The 19,376-nt window shown below is 37.1% G+C and overlaps 2 protein-coding genes across 2 annotated transcripts in view; one reads left to right on the plus strand and one right to left on the minus strand.

Annotated features, from left to right (window-relative positions):
• The window catches only part of mAChR-B (muscarinic acetylcholine receptor), a 267,866-nt gene that overhangs the window by 206,221 nt on the left and 42,269 nt on the right, over window positions 1-19,376 (plus strand). The gene's annotated exons all lie outside the window — the stretch shown is intronic.
• LOC141391979 (uncharacterized) lies at window positions 687-16,814 on the minus strand. The gene is made up of 3 exons (XM_073964798.1): window positions 16,572-16,814; window positions 1,046-1,581; window positions 687-987 (listed from the first exon to the last, which is right to left on the minus strand). The coding sequence occupies exons 1-3, from the start codon at window positions 16,812-16,814 to the stop codon at window positions 687-689; spliced, it is 1,080 nt and encodes a 359-aa protein (XP_073820899.1).

Below are 19,376 nucleotides of genomic sequence, written 5' to 3' on the forward strand. Positions count from 1 at the left end.
GGTCGAAGTTGTGGGCGAAAAAGGCGTTTGTTGCTTCTAAAACAGAATCTAAGAGTATGAGAAAAAGCGTGGGAGATAAGAGGCAGCCCTGTTTTACGCCGTTGTAGGTTGAGAAGGGTATATAAAGTTCTTTGATCAGGGTTAAAATTTTAAGAGGGATGCCTTTGTTTATAAGGGCGCTCCACATAGCATCTCGGTAGACGGTATCAAAGGCTCGTTCAGAATCCACGAACAAGAGATACAGCGATGAAATTAATTAAGCGGACTGTTCGATAATTATACGTAGGAAGTTGATATGATCTGCACACGATCGACCAGGGCGAAAACCCGCCTGTTCCTGCCGTAAATTCGAATGGAGCACAGGAGATATACGCTGAAGCAGAATTTGAGCCATTACTTTCCTGATTGCATTTAATAATGTAATTCCTCGCCAATTTTTGCACTCGGTGAGATCACCTTTTTTTGGGATAGTTACTATAGTACAATTCTTCCACTCTTTGGGAAAGACATTTGTCTCCGACACGTCTCTAATAATTGCGCGAACTTGCGCGATGGGTTCTGCCCCATACCGAAGTAGTTCCGAGGGTATGTTGTCCGGACCAGCTGCCTTGTCATTTTAAAGTGACTTCAGGTTTACGACTCTTCTTGGGTTGCGGCGCAGACTTGAAGTATATGGTTGAGACATATTACCTGCTGGCTCCTCGGTGGCTGAAGAATTTACGCCAGCGGTCTATTTGCTCCTCGGGGCTGCTTAGTTCACGTCCATTTTCGCCCTTGATTGCTGCTATAGGTCTAATATTGTTACCACTCGTTTGCTTAATGGTTTCGTATACACTACGAATATTACCAATATTAGAAGCCTGTTCTGCTTGTTCAGCCAGCTTGTTGAAATATAGACGTTTGTCTCTACGGGCCAAACGCTTAACAATATTTGCAGCAACGCGATAGTTCGATTTGCCTAGTACTTTAGCCTCATTTGTTTTGGCTCTTAGGAGAATGTTGCGCAATCGCTTGCGATGTTTTATTGCATTGAGAGTCTCGTTACTGATCCATGGTTTTTACTGGTTGCTGCGCAGTTCCAATGACGGACGTTGCTACTTCTCTGCACGTTGTTGCTATATCGTCCCATGTGTTTATCATGTTGTTTCCCCGGAGTTTTCCTGTTAGGCCTACCTTATATCTGCGGGCCGTTTCTGCGGATTGCAGTCGCAGGAGGTTTAATTTGTTGCGCTTTTGATGTTGGCGATTTATGACGGCCGGTCTTAAATTTCGCGTTTGGCCATCTGGTGATTCCCATGTGTATTTACGGATGTTTTTATGGGCGAACTTGGAGCCGCCAATAAATAGACGATTTCTGACACAGAAATCGACAAGTCTATCGCCGTTATCGTTTCTTACGTTCCCAAGGCCTTGTGTGCCCATAACCGTACTTAAATTGCTGTTATTATAACCCACTGTGTCATTAAAATCACCGATAATAGGCTTGATGTCTCCCTTTGGCAGAGAGCTTATAGCCGAGTCAAGCTGAGAACAGAATAAATCTTTTGAATCATCATCTTTGGGTTCCGTTGGGGCGTAGCACTGTACGATAGATATGTTGCGGAATTTTAAGTTGAGCCTTGCCAGGATGATTCGCTCGGGTATGGCTTTATATCCTAGGAGGGCTTTGTTGGATTTCAGCCAACGAACTTCGCTTAGTCTAAGGACATCTATACGATACTAAGACATTTCGTTCTGGACTTGATTGAGTCTCGATGTTTCAGAGAGTGTTCTTACATTCCATGTTCCAATCATAATCCGGGTTTTAAATCCATAGGTCGTCATTGAAGGGTTAACAGTTCTTGTATTGCTTGTTGAAGTTTCTGTAATCCCGCACCTAGTGCTGGGACTGCCAGCTACCCTCTAGGTAAGGGTTTTTTGATAGTAGATCTTCTGAAGACTATTGGCTCCTCCGCTGCCATCCCTATTGTTTGATCCCATCACAATCGAGCAAGGAGTCTAAAAAGAACTCCAATGTAATGTGCTGCAGGTATTTCTTTCATGCTGCATTTAGGATTATGCCGCCCATGATCGGTCGCCAGAGCCTCGTTTGCATGAACAGAGGACACCAAGTCTCAGGTGGACAGTGGGTGAGGTTGACGTTTGAAGAGGATTGGCTATGTGAACAAACGTTTTATTTGTATTCGCACCTCTCTCCCATATATCCTCCATATAGTAATGATATCAAAAATAGGACAAAAAGTCATTTACAAAGAATTTATTTTTAAGGAAGTTAGAAAACGAATTATTAATTTGTTTTTTTCGTAAGAATATTGTCAATGTCATCAACTATAAGTTTCATTTTGGAAATTTAACATTTAGCTCTTTAATTTTTTATAATTTCACTCATAAGCTACGAATGTTTTGCGGATCTATTTTTCGTTTTTAAAGCACCACATACAAATCTCAAATCCATCGACTTAACTTGACTTATTACCGCTGTAAAGCTGAAAACACATCAAACGTTTGAGTAAAGTTTTGTGTCGTTTTGGACGTTTTTACACTGTTGGGCATGATGCCGAAAAATTCAAATTCATTTGAAATTTATGCCGGCAAACAGATCAACGCTGGACTTTCGTGTCGGCGTCGGCCTGTTCTTTGTTGTTTTTTTTTTTTTTCAACGCCCAACACAAAACTTTACTTAAACGTTGGATCTGTTTTCAACTTAAGTTGGTAAACATGATATTGGATATTAAAAATATAATATGTTTAGAGAATTTTTATTTCAATCGCAATCAAATTTGTCGCCATAAATTTGTCGATTTTTGTCCACGGGCGGAACCACAGTGCATTGTCTTAAATCGCGATTTATTTAAAAAGCGCTACGGCGATTTTTTTTTGTTTTTTTTTTTTTGTTTTTTGATTATTCTCATCTATGAACATTTCAGTTTCAGAATCCCTAAAAACTTCCCAGGTGTAAGCACCTTCCATTTAAAGTTGCTTCAAGAGCACCGTGTATAAAAACACTATATCATTGTACACAGGAAAATTTCAAAACGATCTTCCAACTGCACTTACGTGAACATTTTGCACTTTTATTAGAAAAGTAACCGATGTAGACCATTTTTGAAATTTATGGAATAATACGGTCAAGTTCGATACACAATTCGTAAGTTATCGTACTCATCTCATTTCAGTTAGTATCGGTAGAATGTCTAGGAGTTTTGGCCCAAAGAAATTGGGGCCAAAAGAAAAACGAGTCAATCTCCGAACTTGATCTAAGCTTGAAAGAAATGTTACGATATACAAAATTTGGACCAAATAAGTTACACCCTTCAATGGTTATCGTGTCAACTAGCCAGGTACACGGACCAACGGACATGACTAAATCGACTTCAAATTATCTGAAACGGATTTTGTATTAATATATGTATGTGGGGTCAAAAACCATTATTTCAGTGACGCTCGTTTTTGATCATAACAAAGTATAGAGGGTGATGCATTTCTACACGAAAAGGCCCCTAACATTACTTTAGCTTCGAAATATGGATTTGTGACCATAGTGTGATAATGGCTTCAAAGGTAAAAAAAATAATAAAAAATACTGAAACTACGATTATTGTTCCTATTCTAATTACCTGCACTGTTGTTTGTTCATACAAACAAGTCCAAGTTCATGAGTATGGGATGGGGGGCTTTGGGTGAATTTGTTGTTTAAAGCTCATTTTTCATAGCTCTGTAGTTATGAATGAGTGTTTAAGTGTCTATGGATAAATGTTCATGTCTCGCTTCTGATGAAATGAATAGCATGAAAGCATGTCTGACGGTGTGTGTGAGAACGCGTGTGTGTGAGTGTCGATACGCCTGCATTGTTGCTTTGTCCGTTATAATGGCATGTTGGCTTATAAATGGCAGCTGTTGATGGTGTTGCTATTATTGCTGTTGTTGTCGGTCGAGGCAGGAGCATGCAGCAGAGCAGCCACAGTAGCAATAATAAAGGTATAACATTGGCTTATACAAAACAACAACAAAAAAGATTCATATCAGAGGCATTCATTGCTCTTGTTTGGAGGAGAACAAAACAAAATAAACAGCAGCAGGAAAAAACTTCTGCACAAAACTTGGCTTATTAGTCTTCGTCATACACAGAAAGGTGTGCATGTTTGCCATTATCGTTGTGTGTATGTGTGTGAAATGAAAACACACACAATTTTCAAATTGTTTCACAGCATTTGGATTATCATTGCAGTTTGATTTTTCTTTTTTTGTGAAATTGTATTGAATGTTTGGTTTGGTCAGGCCATGCCATAGCATGACATGACTGTCATTCCTCAATCATTAACAACAGCAGCACCGAGCAACAACAACAGCAACCAATTTTTTCACCACTGGTCATTGTGATTTCACACTGTTGGTTTGACTGACCACTTACCAAAGTAGAGTGGCTAAAAAAATCGTGCTTGTGGCCCTCTCAACTGACAAGTGGTTTTCTTTCGTGGTTTAAATGAAAAAAGTTGTTCATTTTTTGTTGTTGCTATTGTTGTATTGTCATAAAATATTCACAGAGAAAATTTGTATTTCATTTTAAATTTATAGTGTTCCTTTGTAGCTGCAAAAAATGCTCATTTTTCTTATTTTAATTGTAATAACGCAGCCTCATTTCTGCTTAACATTTAATTAATGACCATCAATTAGCGGTATAAACGGTGAATGAAATTAATTAAATCGCTGTTATAAATATAATTAACTTGTTGTTATTGTTGCTTATTTCCAAGTTGACAAGAACTTATTAACTATCATTATCAATTTAATTTAATTTCTTTTTTTTTCAATGGGTGTTTGGGGGGATGATGGACGGAAAGCGAAAGGTGCCAATAATTGTTGCAGATGGGGTCTAATATGGTGGCTCATTGAAGGAGGTAGAATTCGGCAGGTGGTAATGTCAAAACAGAGTGGCATATCCATTCCATTCGCCCATCTGTCTACTGGTCAGTTAACATGTTATCCATTGAACGGAGCAATAAATTGGGTCCAAATTCTATATGAGTAAAGGCCAAAAAAATATAGTTTCCATGAAGCCAAGGTTTGCTCTATTATATACGCGAACTATTGTATGACTATTACTGGATCAAATTAAGTGTTTTTCAACAAAGCTCAAACATGTGGCAAAAATGTAATTTGCGTGAAAGTTTAAGCTAGCGAGTTTTTTACGTTGCTATTCGATTGCTGGTTAAACCATTCAAATGGCGGACATATGTCCAAAGTAAAAGTAGAAGAATACAAAATGAAAATTACACTTCAAACGTATCACTTTTCAAAATTTCCACTGCATCTACCATTTATGGATGCTGACATTTTGAAGCCGGATTTTAAGTGTTTTTTGCCACATCACTCACGCTTTTTCGAAAACAGCGGTTTAAAAAACTTAGTGGCATGGGAGCAGTATCCGATTTATCCCAAAAATACTGTGTGATACTATATCCACGGTTCTTGATGGATTTTATTGAAATAGGTTTAGATCCTACATCCTGAGAAAATAGCCTGAAAGGTTAAAAAAACCTATGACACCGTGTGTAGTGGTTGGAGCGCAAGATAACTCTCGATAACTCGCCGATTCGATCCAAAATTTGGCCTTCATAATATTTTGTCCAAACTTAGTTTAAGTTCGAAGATAAGCCATATCGGTTTAATCCTTCAGGTAACTCCCCCACAAAACTTCATAAATGTACCAGATATAGATCAAGTTTGAATATGGACTATATTTGCCCATTCCTTCGGGTACCTCCCCACAAAATTTCGGATAAGTTCACTTTAAGACCTGCTCTTGACTAACTTTGATTTCTGTTGAAGCTACTTGCAATCGCTGTCTCAATTACAAAGGTAAAAGCCCGCGGATTCTGAAACAGCAATGTTCATAGATAAGAAAAATAAAAAAAAAATGAAAAAATCGCCGGAGGGATTTTTAAATAAATCGCGATCAAAATTCACAATTTTAGGGATTTTTTAGGTTTTCACGATTTTGCTTGGAAACCGCAAGTCGTATCGAAATGAGTCTGAAGAAAATGTTGTAGCTGTGAAAATTCTCTATAAGACCTACCTTTAGGTTTTTCCGTAGGTTTTACCATTTTTGAGATATAGAGGTTCAGTTCACATTTTTAGGTTTTTATCTTAAGTCATATCAAAATGGGACTAAAGAAAATAGTGAAGCTGTGAAAATTCTCTACAAGATTGGATGACTTATTTTTTTCTATGTTGTACCATTTTCAAGATATATAAGTTTAATTTGGGAAATTGCAGTAATGACATTGTTTTATAAGGAGGCGATACAGTCAGTGCATTGTCTCAATTTGAAATTCTATATCTCAAAAACGGTAAAACCTACGAAAATATCATAAAGGCCAATCTTGTGGAGAATTTTCTCTGCTACAACATTTTCTTTAGACCCATTTACATAGAACTCGCGGTTTCCAAGCTAAATCGTGAAAACCTAAAGAACCCCTATAGCCTCTAACAGGTATTTGCAATGAACTATTTTGAACATCTTAAAAATTACAAATTCTTTATTATGTTGGAAATTTGCAACAAGAAACAATATCAACCATTTTTATGACATAATTTCTATTCCACCGCAGTTTTGTCCGCTAAGATTATTTGAAACTCGTCTCTTCCTAAAAATGAGTAAATGTTTATTGTACAAACATGGATTTTTCTGTTGTAATTTTTTGTTTTGTTCGATCTTTCGAATGTTAATAAAATCAAGATTATTGATAATGAGGTCAATGTTTATATTTTATTTATTGCATATTATTTCAAATATTTCGAAATTACATTGAATTTCAGGGATTTGTATTTTGGGAAGTACTTTCAATGGATGCACATTGCTAGAATTGTTCCTTTTTCCTTCTTCGGCAAAGGACTTTATAACGACATACGAAATCAAACGAAATCAAAATCTCAACATGTATCATTCGGCTTTGCGGAGAGGAATATACCCTGAGCCTGTGTGAACTAAAACTTTAATGTTTTATCATTTTTTAAAATTTTATCATTGATCACAAATATTACGAAGGAGGTAACTGAAGAAATGGACCGGACCGACATAGTTCATTTTGGAAGTATATCTTATTTTGGGTGTCATTTTCAATTCAGTTTTTTAAGAAAAAATATAGACTTGCCAAGGAAAAATTTTTCAATTTATTTGATTTTTATTGGCTGGGGAGCCAAAACATTCATAGGTTTTTGATTTTTTTATACTTTGAATTTGCTATATAGATTTTTGTTAAATTATTTGAATTATACGGAATAGTGAATGATTTTATTATCTGGTCATGTGTATAAGCTTAATTATTGTATTAATGGTGATGCTACCTTGGGTCTATTTGACTTATTGGCATTACAATGTATGAATAATAAATAAAAAAAAATAAAATAAAACATAATACCGCTCTAAACACAAAGAATACCGACCTTAAACTGCATTAAAGAACTATTTTGAAGGTTTGTTGGAATGTACCCATTTTCGAGCTAAAACTAAGTTTGGACAAAATATTACTAAAACCCAAGTTTGGAACAAATCTGTTGCTCCGTTCAAGAAAAATCGCATACACCTCTGTAGATAAAATTCTTGAATTTTGGGTGGGAAATACCAGAAGAGTAGACCGAAAATCACCATCTGCGAACTTTATATAAGGCTCGCAGGAATATTGCTGTAAACAATGTTTGGACCAACGCAGTATCCGGTTCGAAAGTTGTCGTGCGCACCAGCCACTACACATGATGGGGTGTTCCTTACAGCTTTCGGGCCATTTTCTCAGGAAGATGGGCAAGAACAATTGTTGAGGTCTTTATATTTATTAATTTATTTATTTCATATTTTTAGTTATAACTAAATTATTAGCATAAAGGAAGTGAAGCCATGACTACTGAGGTCTTAAGTGTACACAAGTACTTTTACTAATTATCCAGAAAGGTCTTAAACTGTACTTCTCTGAAACATTTTCAAATACTTTGTGGAAGGTTATCGAAAGAGTGGATCGATCGGTTGATCTGTTCGAGAATTACCGTGTTCTCCAGGCAGCCACCCAGACGGACGAACATAGCTAAGTCGACTCCAAATTTTCTGAAACAGATTTCTTCCAAACACACTTTGGCCCTAAACCACACACATTTTGACTAAAGGATGAGAGTATAAAAAATGTAAATTGGGAAAAATTGTGTTCATTTATTTATGCTAAAATTCGGGGTGCCAGAATTTCATTTTGAAAGTATTCAAGACTGGCAAGGCAAGAGTTTTCTTGGTTCCTGATCAATTTATGAGAAAATCCACGATAGGAAACAAGAATTTATATAAAAGAAGTCCGATTATTGGACGCCAAAGTAGTCTAGTGACAGATGAACAATTGGGCGACAGAATTTGTCATTACATACGCACGATTTGGTGCTAGAATTTCATCATGGATAGACTCACTATTGCTCAGCATTAGTTCTCTATGAAGAAAACCACTATCGGCATTCAGAAATTCTTTGTGATAACTTCAATGACAGTAACAGTAACCATATTCTGACACCGCAGCTTGATAAAAGACAAAAAAGAAGACACGTGTCCTTTATTTATATAACTCCTAAATGTACCTGCAAATATAAAAAATACTAGTGGATAACGCCATGATATCCGAACGTCCCCTCTGCATAAATCAATTCTCTACTAATCCCATTTTCCTTCCATAAATTACTCAATAAAATTGCAGTGGAATATTGAAGCCATGATTTTAAGCTTTTGTGAAGTAGGAAACAAAGGAAAGGTTAAGATCCTTCTAAGGTTTTCCGATTGTATACTCGTTCTTTTGGTCTTACCGAAGTTATATCACAGAAATACATAACATTTACTGTGGTTGTGAGTTATTTGATAAATGATACACCCAAAAGTATATGCGATTATTAATATATCTATTGTTTAAACATATATTAACTCTGATATATTGTCAACAAAGTTCTGAAAACAAGGGGAATTGGTCAAGAAGTCTTACGTCATTTTAATTAAGAAATAGTAATGAAAATTATTTCATCAGTAATATAAGTATAAAATAAGGTTTACATCATTACTAAATAAGAAATTTTCGCTAACATGAACTTTAAAAATTTTGGTCAGGTATTATGTTTTCCGTGGACAGTCCATGCTTCCTGCCATACTGGTCCAAATGATATACGATGACCCACTGAAATGACTAGTGGGCGCGATATGTATCGAAAAGATATGACTCTCAAAATAAGATCCACTTTCGTCGGTCCATTCTCTCCTCCGCAAAGCTTTTGAACTTTAATCCTAATCCAAAAAGTGCCACAAAATTCTGAAAATACCCTAAATACATTCGATCTGTCCGTAGATGAAAGTTCCAATTCACATAGGCTGAGGGTATATCTCTGTCGGCAAATCCGACTGATACTTTTTTACTTGTTATACCCTCCACCATATGGAGGGTATAATTAAAATTGTCACTCCGTTTGTAACACATCGGAGACCCTATAAAGTATATATATATTATTGATCAGTATAAAATTCTATGTCGATTTGACCATGCCCGTCTGTCCGTCCGTCCGTCTGTCTGTTGAAATCAAGATACAGCTCGCAATTTTAAAGATAGAGAGTCAAAATTTGGTACAGAAGTTTTTATTACTTGCAGGATGGTTGGTATTGAAAATGGGATATATCGGTCCACGTTTTTATATAGCCCCCATAGAACGATACCTCCCGATTTTCGGTATTTTTAAGGTTTTAGCTTCATTATCCTACCAAAATGGCTGAAATTTAGCACGTAGTCTTCTTTAGGAGTATAAAACTTTCCTCCAGAATTTTGTCGGTATCTGTCCACACCTTCATATAGCCCCCATAGAACGGTACCTCCCGATTTTCGGTATTTTTAAGGTTTTAGCTTCATTATCCTACCAAAATGGCTGAAATTTGGTACGTAGTCTTCTTTAGGGGTATACAACTTTCCCCCAGAATTTTTTCGGTATCGGTCCACACCTTCATATAGCCCCCATAGAACGGTACCTCCCTATTTTCGGTATTTTGAACGTTGTGGCCTCAATATTCCACCGAAATGGCTGAAATTTGGTATTTAGACTTCGTTGGGGGTACTCAAACTTCCCCTTTAAATTTGTCGGTATAGGTCCACGCCTTCATATAGCCCCCCTGGAAAGGTACCTCCCGATTTTTCGTATTTTGAAGGTGTTGTCTTCAATATTCCACCAAAATGGCTGAAATTTGGTATTTAGTCTTCAATGTAATATAAAACTGTTCGCCAGAAATATGTCTGTACAGGTCCACGCTTTCATATTGCCCCATTTCTGACTAAAATTCGTCTGTATACGTCCACGTTTCGATATAGCCGCCATAGAACGGTACCTCCCGACTTTCGTAATATGTACTGAAGATTGTGACGTCAATATCCAACCGAAATTCGTTATTTCGTCGTCCAAGAGTTATTAAATATTCCAGAAGAGTATTATCAGTATAGGTCCACGTCTCCCTATATCACCATAGAAGCGTACTTCTTGATTTTTGGTATTTTTTAAGTTTTAGCCACATTCTCTTACCGAAATATAGGAAATTTGGTATTTAGTCTTCTTTGAGCCTAAAAACATTCCGTCAGAAATTTGTCGGTACAGATCGACGTTTTGAAATAGCCCCCAAAGAATGGTGCCTCACATTGTTTTACCGAAATTGCTGAAATTTAGTATTAAGTCTTCTTCACACACGAAAGGAAACTAATTATTCCATTTGACTTCAATACAACTTGTGGTGGAGGGTATAACAAGTTCGGCCTGGCCGAACTTAACGCCGTTCTTACTTGTTTTTTACTTGTTTCTGCTTAATTTGACTCTGGGTCTATCGCCAGTTCTAGAAATGTTGCTGCTTCGCTACACAAAGCTACTGGAGTTAGTTGAGTACGTTTGGCAGGGCAGTTGAAAAGGCGTAGATTGTTGTGCGGGCCTGTACCGCATGGCGGGCATATGTTTTGCACCGTGTCATCAATTCTTGCCCTATAAAAATTTAGATGGCTGTCGTGGTGGCTGACCCTCCTCAGCTGCGATAGATGGGGGATATTCTCCGAGGACCGCATTCACTCGATAGTTGTTTGTGGCATCTGCGACTGTGTCTGTGTGAATGACGTTTGAACCTGTTTTATAGGCTTGTTGACCTGGGGCTTCTCTCTTGTAACGTTGCAACTCTCTTTCTAGATCATGAAGATCCCTCCTGACATGAGATGGGTGGGGTAGTCCCTTCCAACATATGGTGATTAGGATGGCTCTCACGGTAATACAAACAGGCGCGGCATAGCTTACCACACACCAACCTATAGCGTTATATGTGACCAAACTGTTTTTTGTGCCAAACAAAATTACGGGTTGCGAGAACATATCATTAATTTGACCGGGTGTCCCAATGCACAGGGGTCGCTGCCATTGGCCAAAATTAAAAAAAGGGAAGTCTAATTTTTGGTACCAAATGTATTCATATCTACTCTCAACATGTTAAATATCTTTAAAATAAATTTGTTATGGATTATTTCTTACTGTATTCTTCGAGAATAGCATCAAAAGAAGAGAAAATTTAGCAGGTTGGATTTCGAGGTGTATTCAGTGTAAGAGTTAGGTGGAAGTAAAATATTAATATCAAACTAAATGAACTCTATATTGACCAAACTTAATTAGAATATTGAAAAACAATGTATTAACTTATTTTTTATGCAGTTTTGTGTTTGTTAATTTTGTGGATTTATTATTGAATACGTGTGTTGTATGAAGGACTTTTGTAATGTAATTTCTTCAGTATAATTAAATTGCATGTAAAGTTTTAGTTATGTTACCCCTCTTTCCCTCCAACTAAATTCTTTCAGCTGCAACTTTCCGCATCTTTGTAACTTTTTCCCGAAATACTAAGGACACCTTTCAGGGTATTTTTGTCATTTTTTGAAATGTGCAGGTGATACATTTTAGCTTTTTAAATATATAGAAGAGACATTGTGCATTTCAGTTATATGAAGGATACGTAAAATGTGGTCCTCAACATAATATTTGAAAAATTCAGCCATTTTTATTGACTATTATGGCTAGAGCCTTAAAAATACCGAATATTGGGCGGTACCGATTTATAGGGACAGCATCAAAGGGTGGACCTATATTAATCGATAATTATCAGGGGGCAGCCTAAAATTTTTGCAACAAGGTTTTCTAATACTAGTGAGTACCGGAAGCCAAATTTTAACCAATTTCATTGAAAGATGTGGTCAATACCCCCAAAATGCAAGGAATCAGGGGGTACCGTTCTATGGGGACTATACCTAAAGTTGGACCTATGTTGAATTTTTTGTTGCTTTTTTATTTATGTTCTTAAACTAACCTTTTCTGAAATTAGCGAAATGTACATAAAATTGATAAATTATTGAATATAAGTCAACTTTTTTCAAAATGTTTTTTTTTTCATAAAATTACTTAAAAAAATGTTGTGGATCAAAACTTCGCAGCTAATCAAATGAGACTAAAACCATACCGATTGGTATTATAGTTTCGATGTTACGGCCAAAATAAGCACATATTTTGATAAAAAATTAATTATTTAGTTGAAAAAATATTTTTTCACATGCATTATGTAGAAGAAAATATTGGAAAATATTTTTCTTAAATCTCCCAATAAAATAGACAGATTTTTCTTTATCGACATTTTCCAAATGAGGAAGGTAATTGGGCTGCTGAGGATACACTGCCGCTCACTTGAATAGAACCCCCCTGCAAAATTTTATTCAACCTTCATTTTTTCCGAATTATACAAGATATGAAGTTTTTAAGTTTTATTATATTTAGCTTAATGTGTTTGGAGTAAACTTAGTCATTCATTTCCATTCAAATCCAATTTATATAAAAATTATACAAGAAAAACAAAATAAAGTCAAAAATTGGAGTAAAAAATTTGGCTCATTTGAATAGAACCCCCCCTTTAAAATTTGCGAATACAGAAAGATTGTATTAGAATATCGATGCATATTTACTCTATATTGAAAACGAAGTACTTTCAGTACTATTCAGTAAAAGGATATCCCTCCTGATTAAGGATACACCCGTTTATCCTGCCTTGGTAAGGATTCTTTAAATACTCAGGTGTAATGCCATACAAAGCTTGCTTTTTTCTGTCAACAAGTTTATTTTTGTAAGCGTACTCTCTCCTAGAGTCGTATATTTTACGCTTAAGTCATTCCCATACAGTTTAGAGAACATTTACCACTGTAGAATATGGTGGCCCCTCCAGGATATCCGCATTTCTATTCAAATATTTAAGTTTTGATGACTCGAAGTGTACAAAAGTTTATAAAATCGTGATGAAATTGCCACTCGGGATATCCGAAAATGTTTCCCAATGCTGGAAATACCTGTTTTAGAACTCCTTTGTAAATTGTCGTGCGCATTTAGGGTGAAAGAAATTGACGCCCAAGTCCTTCATAATTATTAAGGGCTCTCCTCATTAAGTAAACAATTGCATAACTCTATAACTATTATTTTCACTTCTATTGAATGGAAGACCATCTTCTAAATTGTTTCTGTAGCGATGAATGTGTTTTTATTGTGCTGGAACGCATTACTAATTATCAAGGACTTGGGCGTCAATTTAGTTCACCCTAAATGCGCACGACAACTTATAAAGGAGTTCTAAAACAGGGATTTCCAGTATTGAGAAACATTTTCAGATATCCCGGGTGGCAATTTCATCACGATTTTCTAAACTTTTGTACACTTCGAGTCATCAAAACTTAAAGATTTGAATAGAAATGCGGATATCCTGGAGGGGCCACCATAGTCTACAGTGGTAAATGTTCTCTAAACTGTATGGGAACGACTAAAGCGTAAAATATACGACTCTAGGAGACAGTACGCTTCCAATAATAAACTTGTTGACAGAAAAAAGCAAGCTTTGTATGGCATTACACCTGAGTATTTAAAGAATCCTTACAAAAGCAGGATAACCGGGTGTATCCTTAATCAGGAGGGATATCCTTTTACTGAATAGTACTGAAAGTACTTCGTTTTCAATATAGAGTAAATATGCATCGATATTCTAATACAATCTTTCTGTATTCGCAAATTTTAAAGGGGGGGTGCTATTCAAATGAGCCAAATTTTTTACTCCAATTTTTGACTTTATTTTGTTTTTCTTGTATAATTTTTATATAAATTGGATTTGAATGGAAATGAATGACTAAGTTTACTCCAAACACATGAAGCTAAATATAATAAAAGTTAAAAACTTCATATCTTGTATAAATCGGAAAAAAATGGAGGTTGAATAAAATTTTGCAGGGGGGTTCTATTCAAGTGAGCGGCAGTGTATATCTCAAGGCTTCTGAAATGGAAATACAGGTCAAATAACCCATTTTAATTTGAACGCATTTTAAAATACATGTAAATCGCGTTATTATCAAAATCGTGATTATGATTTTCATGTACAGAAAGACAATATCTTTTAAGTTGTATATAATTTTCGAAATTTAATTTGGAGGCTAAGATGTAGCATCGACTGCATTTTAGCATTCAAAACCTATAAAATATCGCTAATTTGCTCAAAGTGCCTACAATTTTTGTCCGCATCCGATTTCAGTGTTCACCATGAAAATCTATATCAATATATATATATGTATATATTTCAAGGCGATCAATCAAGAACCGAGGATGTAGCATCACACACTATTTTTGGGATAAAATGAATGTAGCTCCCTTATCAGTGAAGTTTTCGAATCTCTAAACGCTAAAACGAAGATGCTGCACTATATATTAAAAATGTTTCAACCCTAATAAATAAGCTATAAAAATAAAAAAGCAAAAAAAAATGTTAAAGAATTTAAAAAAAAAATTAAAAAAGCTGTAATTTATATAGGAAACGGTATGGCTACAAGTAAAAAAAGTATAAGTCGAGATATACCCTCAGCCTATGTGAATTCATCAGTTCGAGAGTTATCGTGCTCTCCAGCCCCTACATATGGTGCCATAGGGGGTTTTTATAACTTTCAGCCTGTTTTCTCAAGAAGTATGGACTTGCCCCTGAAAAAAGCGTTTACCGTCGTAATTGAGGCAGAGAATGCAGGTTGCTTCAACAAAAATCAAAGTGATTCGAGAGCAGGTCTTAAAGTTAACTTATCCGAAATTTTGTGTGGGAGGTACCCGAAGGTGTAGGCAAACATAGTCCATATTCGAATCTGAATTATATCTGGTCGATATATTAGAATGTGTAAAGTATTGAACAAATCAGCTACTCCTTTCAAGAGTTATCCTGCGCAAATTTTTTCCGAATAAATTTTGGACCGAATCGGTTGATCCGCTCGGGAGTTATCGTGCGCTCCAGCCAGCCAGACAGATAGACGGACATTGCTAAATCGACTCCAAATTGTCTGGAACGAATTTCGACCAAATATACTTGGGTTCTAAAACCGTTATTTCGATGCGGCAAATTTTTGGTCGTGTCACCAATATTTTTGAAAATTTAATTGAAGCCAAGGTTTATTATACCAATTTAAATATTTTTGGAATGGCCTAAAAGATCTATTGTGGCCCCTGGTCACGAAAAGAGTGACTCCCAATTTTTGAAAATTCTAATAAACACAGTTTACAGCAACTTCTAGGACCGAGTCCATCGACCGTTTTTCGGATTGTATGTGAAATTTTTAATAATGATAGTCCATGTGCTCTGACTGCATTAATATATAATTCTTACTAGGGGAACCAACACCTACCTAATGTTTTTCTCCGTACTTCTCTCAATAATGTTCCAAAACCTTCGCTTAAATGATGTTCTTGTAATATAAGATACCATTGTTGGCAGCTACTCCACTCTGAGACCTTGAGGTCCATTGTGATCATCATAAAAAAAGTTGTGTTTGGTGATTGGTCTATTGCAGATTCTGAAGTGATGTGTAAGAAGTAAGTAGGTGAACAGGATGTCGGATAGTTGTTGGATTGATTATTATTTGTGGATGTAATGTGATTTGTGGTTTGATGTGATGAATTGAAAAAATTGTGTAGGTGAGAGCTGGCCGATGGTTATGGATATGGGTGTGAGGCTGCTGAGGTTGTGGTGAGAGCTGCAGTTTTTATCCTCCTGTTGGGAGAAGCAGAAAAATTTAATTAGATTTTCTTGCCAAGCTATGTTAGATTCTTGGCAAATTGGTATATGTATTTATCTCATATCTACCGAAGAATCGGTGTCTCCTCGTGAAAAGCGAGCGGCACCTACATAGTAGATGTTCGACCGTCTCTGTTTCTTCTGGTTCTTGACATAGCCTACAGTAGTCTACACTACTGTTGTCCCATCTAGAAGTAAGGGATCTGACCATGCGATGACAAGTAATAAGTCCTACAGTGGTCTTTATCCCTAACTTATTTAGAGAAAAGAGATAGTTGGTTCTGTATTTAGAGTAGCTAGGCCAGATTGCCTTGGAAACCTTGCAACCAAGTTCCGTTTGCCATCTTTGCCCTGCTTTCTCAAGAAAGAAGTCTCGAAGTTTTCGGATGTAGTAGCACTTTGGTGGTCTGGTAGATGACTCTACCGGCAAGTGAGTCGAATGAGAGCCACCTCGTGCTAATTCATCCGCCTCTTCGTTCGCCGCTATATCACTGTGTCCTAGAACCCAGCAAATACCAGCGATATCACGTACTTCAAGTAGAGCGTTTTTGCAGTCAAGGATAGCTTTTGAATTTATTGTCCACGACATGAGGGCCTTAAGGGCTGCTTGACTATCGGCCAATATAGTCACGGGTCCTTCAAGGCTGCTCTCAAGTTCTTTGACCATCTCCACTGCTTTCCTGGTGGCAAAAATCTCTGCCTGAAAGACGCTGCGATTATCATTGGATTTGAAGGAATGTTGAATTGGTGGATTCTCGCAGTAGACCCAGGCTCCTGTGCCATCCTCCATCTTGGAGCCGTCAAAACCGTCAAGAGGAGGATTGCCACTAGACCAGGCATCCGCTGGGAATTTCCACGTTTATTGGGTTGAAGTTGAGTGAAGTGGATATGTAATCACTAATGTGATTAAGTCCACTGAACTCAAGTAGTTCGTTAAAAGGAGAAAGGACCTTTGCATGTCCTAATCGGGAACACTGCCACACCCCTGTCTCCCGGAGCCTGTAAGCCGGCCTCGCCGTTTGAAAATGAGTAATGATATCCAGAGGTTGGAGATCAAGTATCACATTCAAAGCGGTTTGAGGTGTGCTTCTGATAGCACCAGAAATGAGCAGAGATGCAGCTCTTTGAACACTGGATAATTTGGACAGAAGTGCACTATTTCCGAGAACATTCCACCAGACAAGCCCGCCGCAGGTAAGTATGGAATGAACCACTGTATCATACAACCAGTGTATGACCTTTGGTCTGAGGCCCCAACTTTTGCCAATGGAGTTCTTGCAGGAATAGAGTGCCATAAAACCCATATTTGCCCTCTCCTCAGTGTTCCTTTTCCAGCCAGGATAACACCGAGGTATTTGGCTTCCGAAAAAAGTATTAAGGCAATTCCATCCAGGTTTGATAGCAGGAATTCGCGAAGTTTGCGCTTCTTCGTGTATAGTACTAGTTCCGTCTTTGCTGGATTCACTCCCAGTCAAATTGGGCGAGCCCAGCGAGACAGCTGCACTAAAACACGTTCCATAAGGTATGATATGGTAGGCAAGAACTTGCCACTAATGAGGATAATAACATCGTCAGCATAAGCTACTACCTACGTCCTTAGCTGGTTGAATTTCACAAGAATTTCATTTATTACAAGGAGCCAAAGAGGGGTGAAAAAACTCGTCCCTGTGACGTACCTCTGCAAACAGTTTTCCTTACGGAACTCTCTCCTAGATGGGAGTTGATGTTCTACTCTTCAGCATCTCATTAACCCACCTAACAAGGATAGAGGAAATTCCTGCGTTGATGAGCGAATTGTGAATGGATTCAAGCTTTACATTGCTGAAGGCTCCCTCTAAGGCTGCAAGTGTGAAGCCCGATCCCTCCATATTCCTCTTATTACATCCAACCACCTCGTGTAAGGCAGTATTTACTGACTTGCCTTTAATATAGGCATGTTGCGAGTTGCTTATAATAGTGGGGCCTAAATGAGACCGGATAAGAAGGGTTACGGGTTTTATACATGTAGGGTGTGTTGATTGAATCTGTCACTGGAATAATTAAGCCCACAGTTTTTGATACCTTCGCCAGAAACGCATCAAATTCTCCACAGGAAACTTACACAACTTAGTTTGCTACATACGAAAATTTTATTTATTTTTAAATCAATGATCTGGGTCCGAAATTCCTGTTATTTTCTCTTTTTTACAGTCATTGGGTATCTGCACAACGGAATGATTCTATGTTACCCATTATCGGTGAACAAATACATTAGTATTGCTCTCCGGAATAACCTGACCATGGGAGTCTCCCATTCTTATTGTCTTCCTTGGAAAAACATCTTTAAGATTCCTAAACACATTTAATTCGCCATAAAACATTATGGGAACTACGTCAACACTCTTCCAAGTGGAGTACTAACTAGTTGAAGCTATTTTTGTATTCTGTTTTCGTTCCTTTTATATTGTTTTCTTGACTTCTTCTTCTTCAACAAAAAAGTACAAAAAGTGTTACATTTGCTGCTATGATGGCATGGATACGACCCATTTCAAGTAATGCTGCTCTGCTGCTGCTGGACGTGAGTAAACAATAAACAGCAAATAGATATTAGACAATAGACGATGGCTGGGATGATTACAATGTGGTGGCTGGCAATAGGATAACATTTATCCTGTCATCATAATAACGACGAGTGGCAAACATATGACCCAGCAACCAAGTCGCCCACACGAGTATGTGTAGGAACAGAGAACACTAAGTAGTGTCAATGAGTATATAAGCACTTTTCCTGGAATATATACAAAACACATATCAGAATTCTAGTGCTTCTACTAACATTTTAGCTGGTGGGAGATTTAGGTGGGACGTGGTATTCTCAGCTTGTTTTGCTATTTTTCCACAGAATTTCTGCTGTGGCATTCCAGTGTGGCTTCAAAGTGCGGCTACTTGAGTTTGCTAACGAATTTTGTTTTGTTTTTCTTGCCATTCAAAGCCATCATCACCATCATCAGGAACATCATTGTGCTCGTCCTCACATTGCTTATGTGTGCCGACACACCATTATTACAGCTCATTTGGATTGTTGCGGCAAGAATATCTAATGAATGAATGGATGAACGAGGAAACAAAACCAAATAAAATGAAAAAAAAAGAGTTAGCCCATAAAGAAAGACACTGCGGCATCCTGGCCACAAAAAAAGTTATAAAACTTGGCCACAAAATTTTAACCAACCCCAAAACCAAAGGAAAT

This window comes from Musca autumnalis, unplaced genomic scaffold (genome assembly GCF_047663935.1).
Source record: "Musca autumnalis isolate F117 unplaced genomic scaffold, ASM4766393v1 scaffold_1, whole genome shotgun sequence".
NCBI classification, from domain to species: domain Eukaryota; kingdom Metazoa; phylum Arthropoda; class Insecta; order Diptera; family Muscidae; genus Musca; species Musca autumnalis.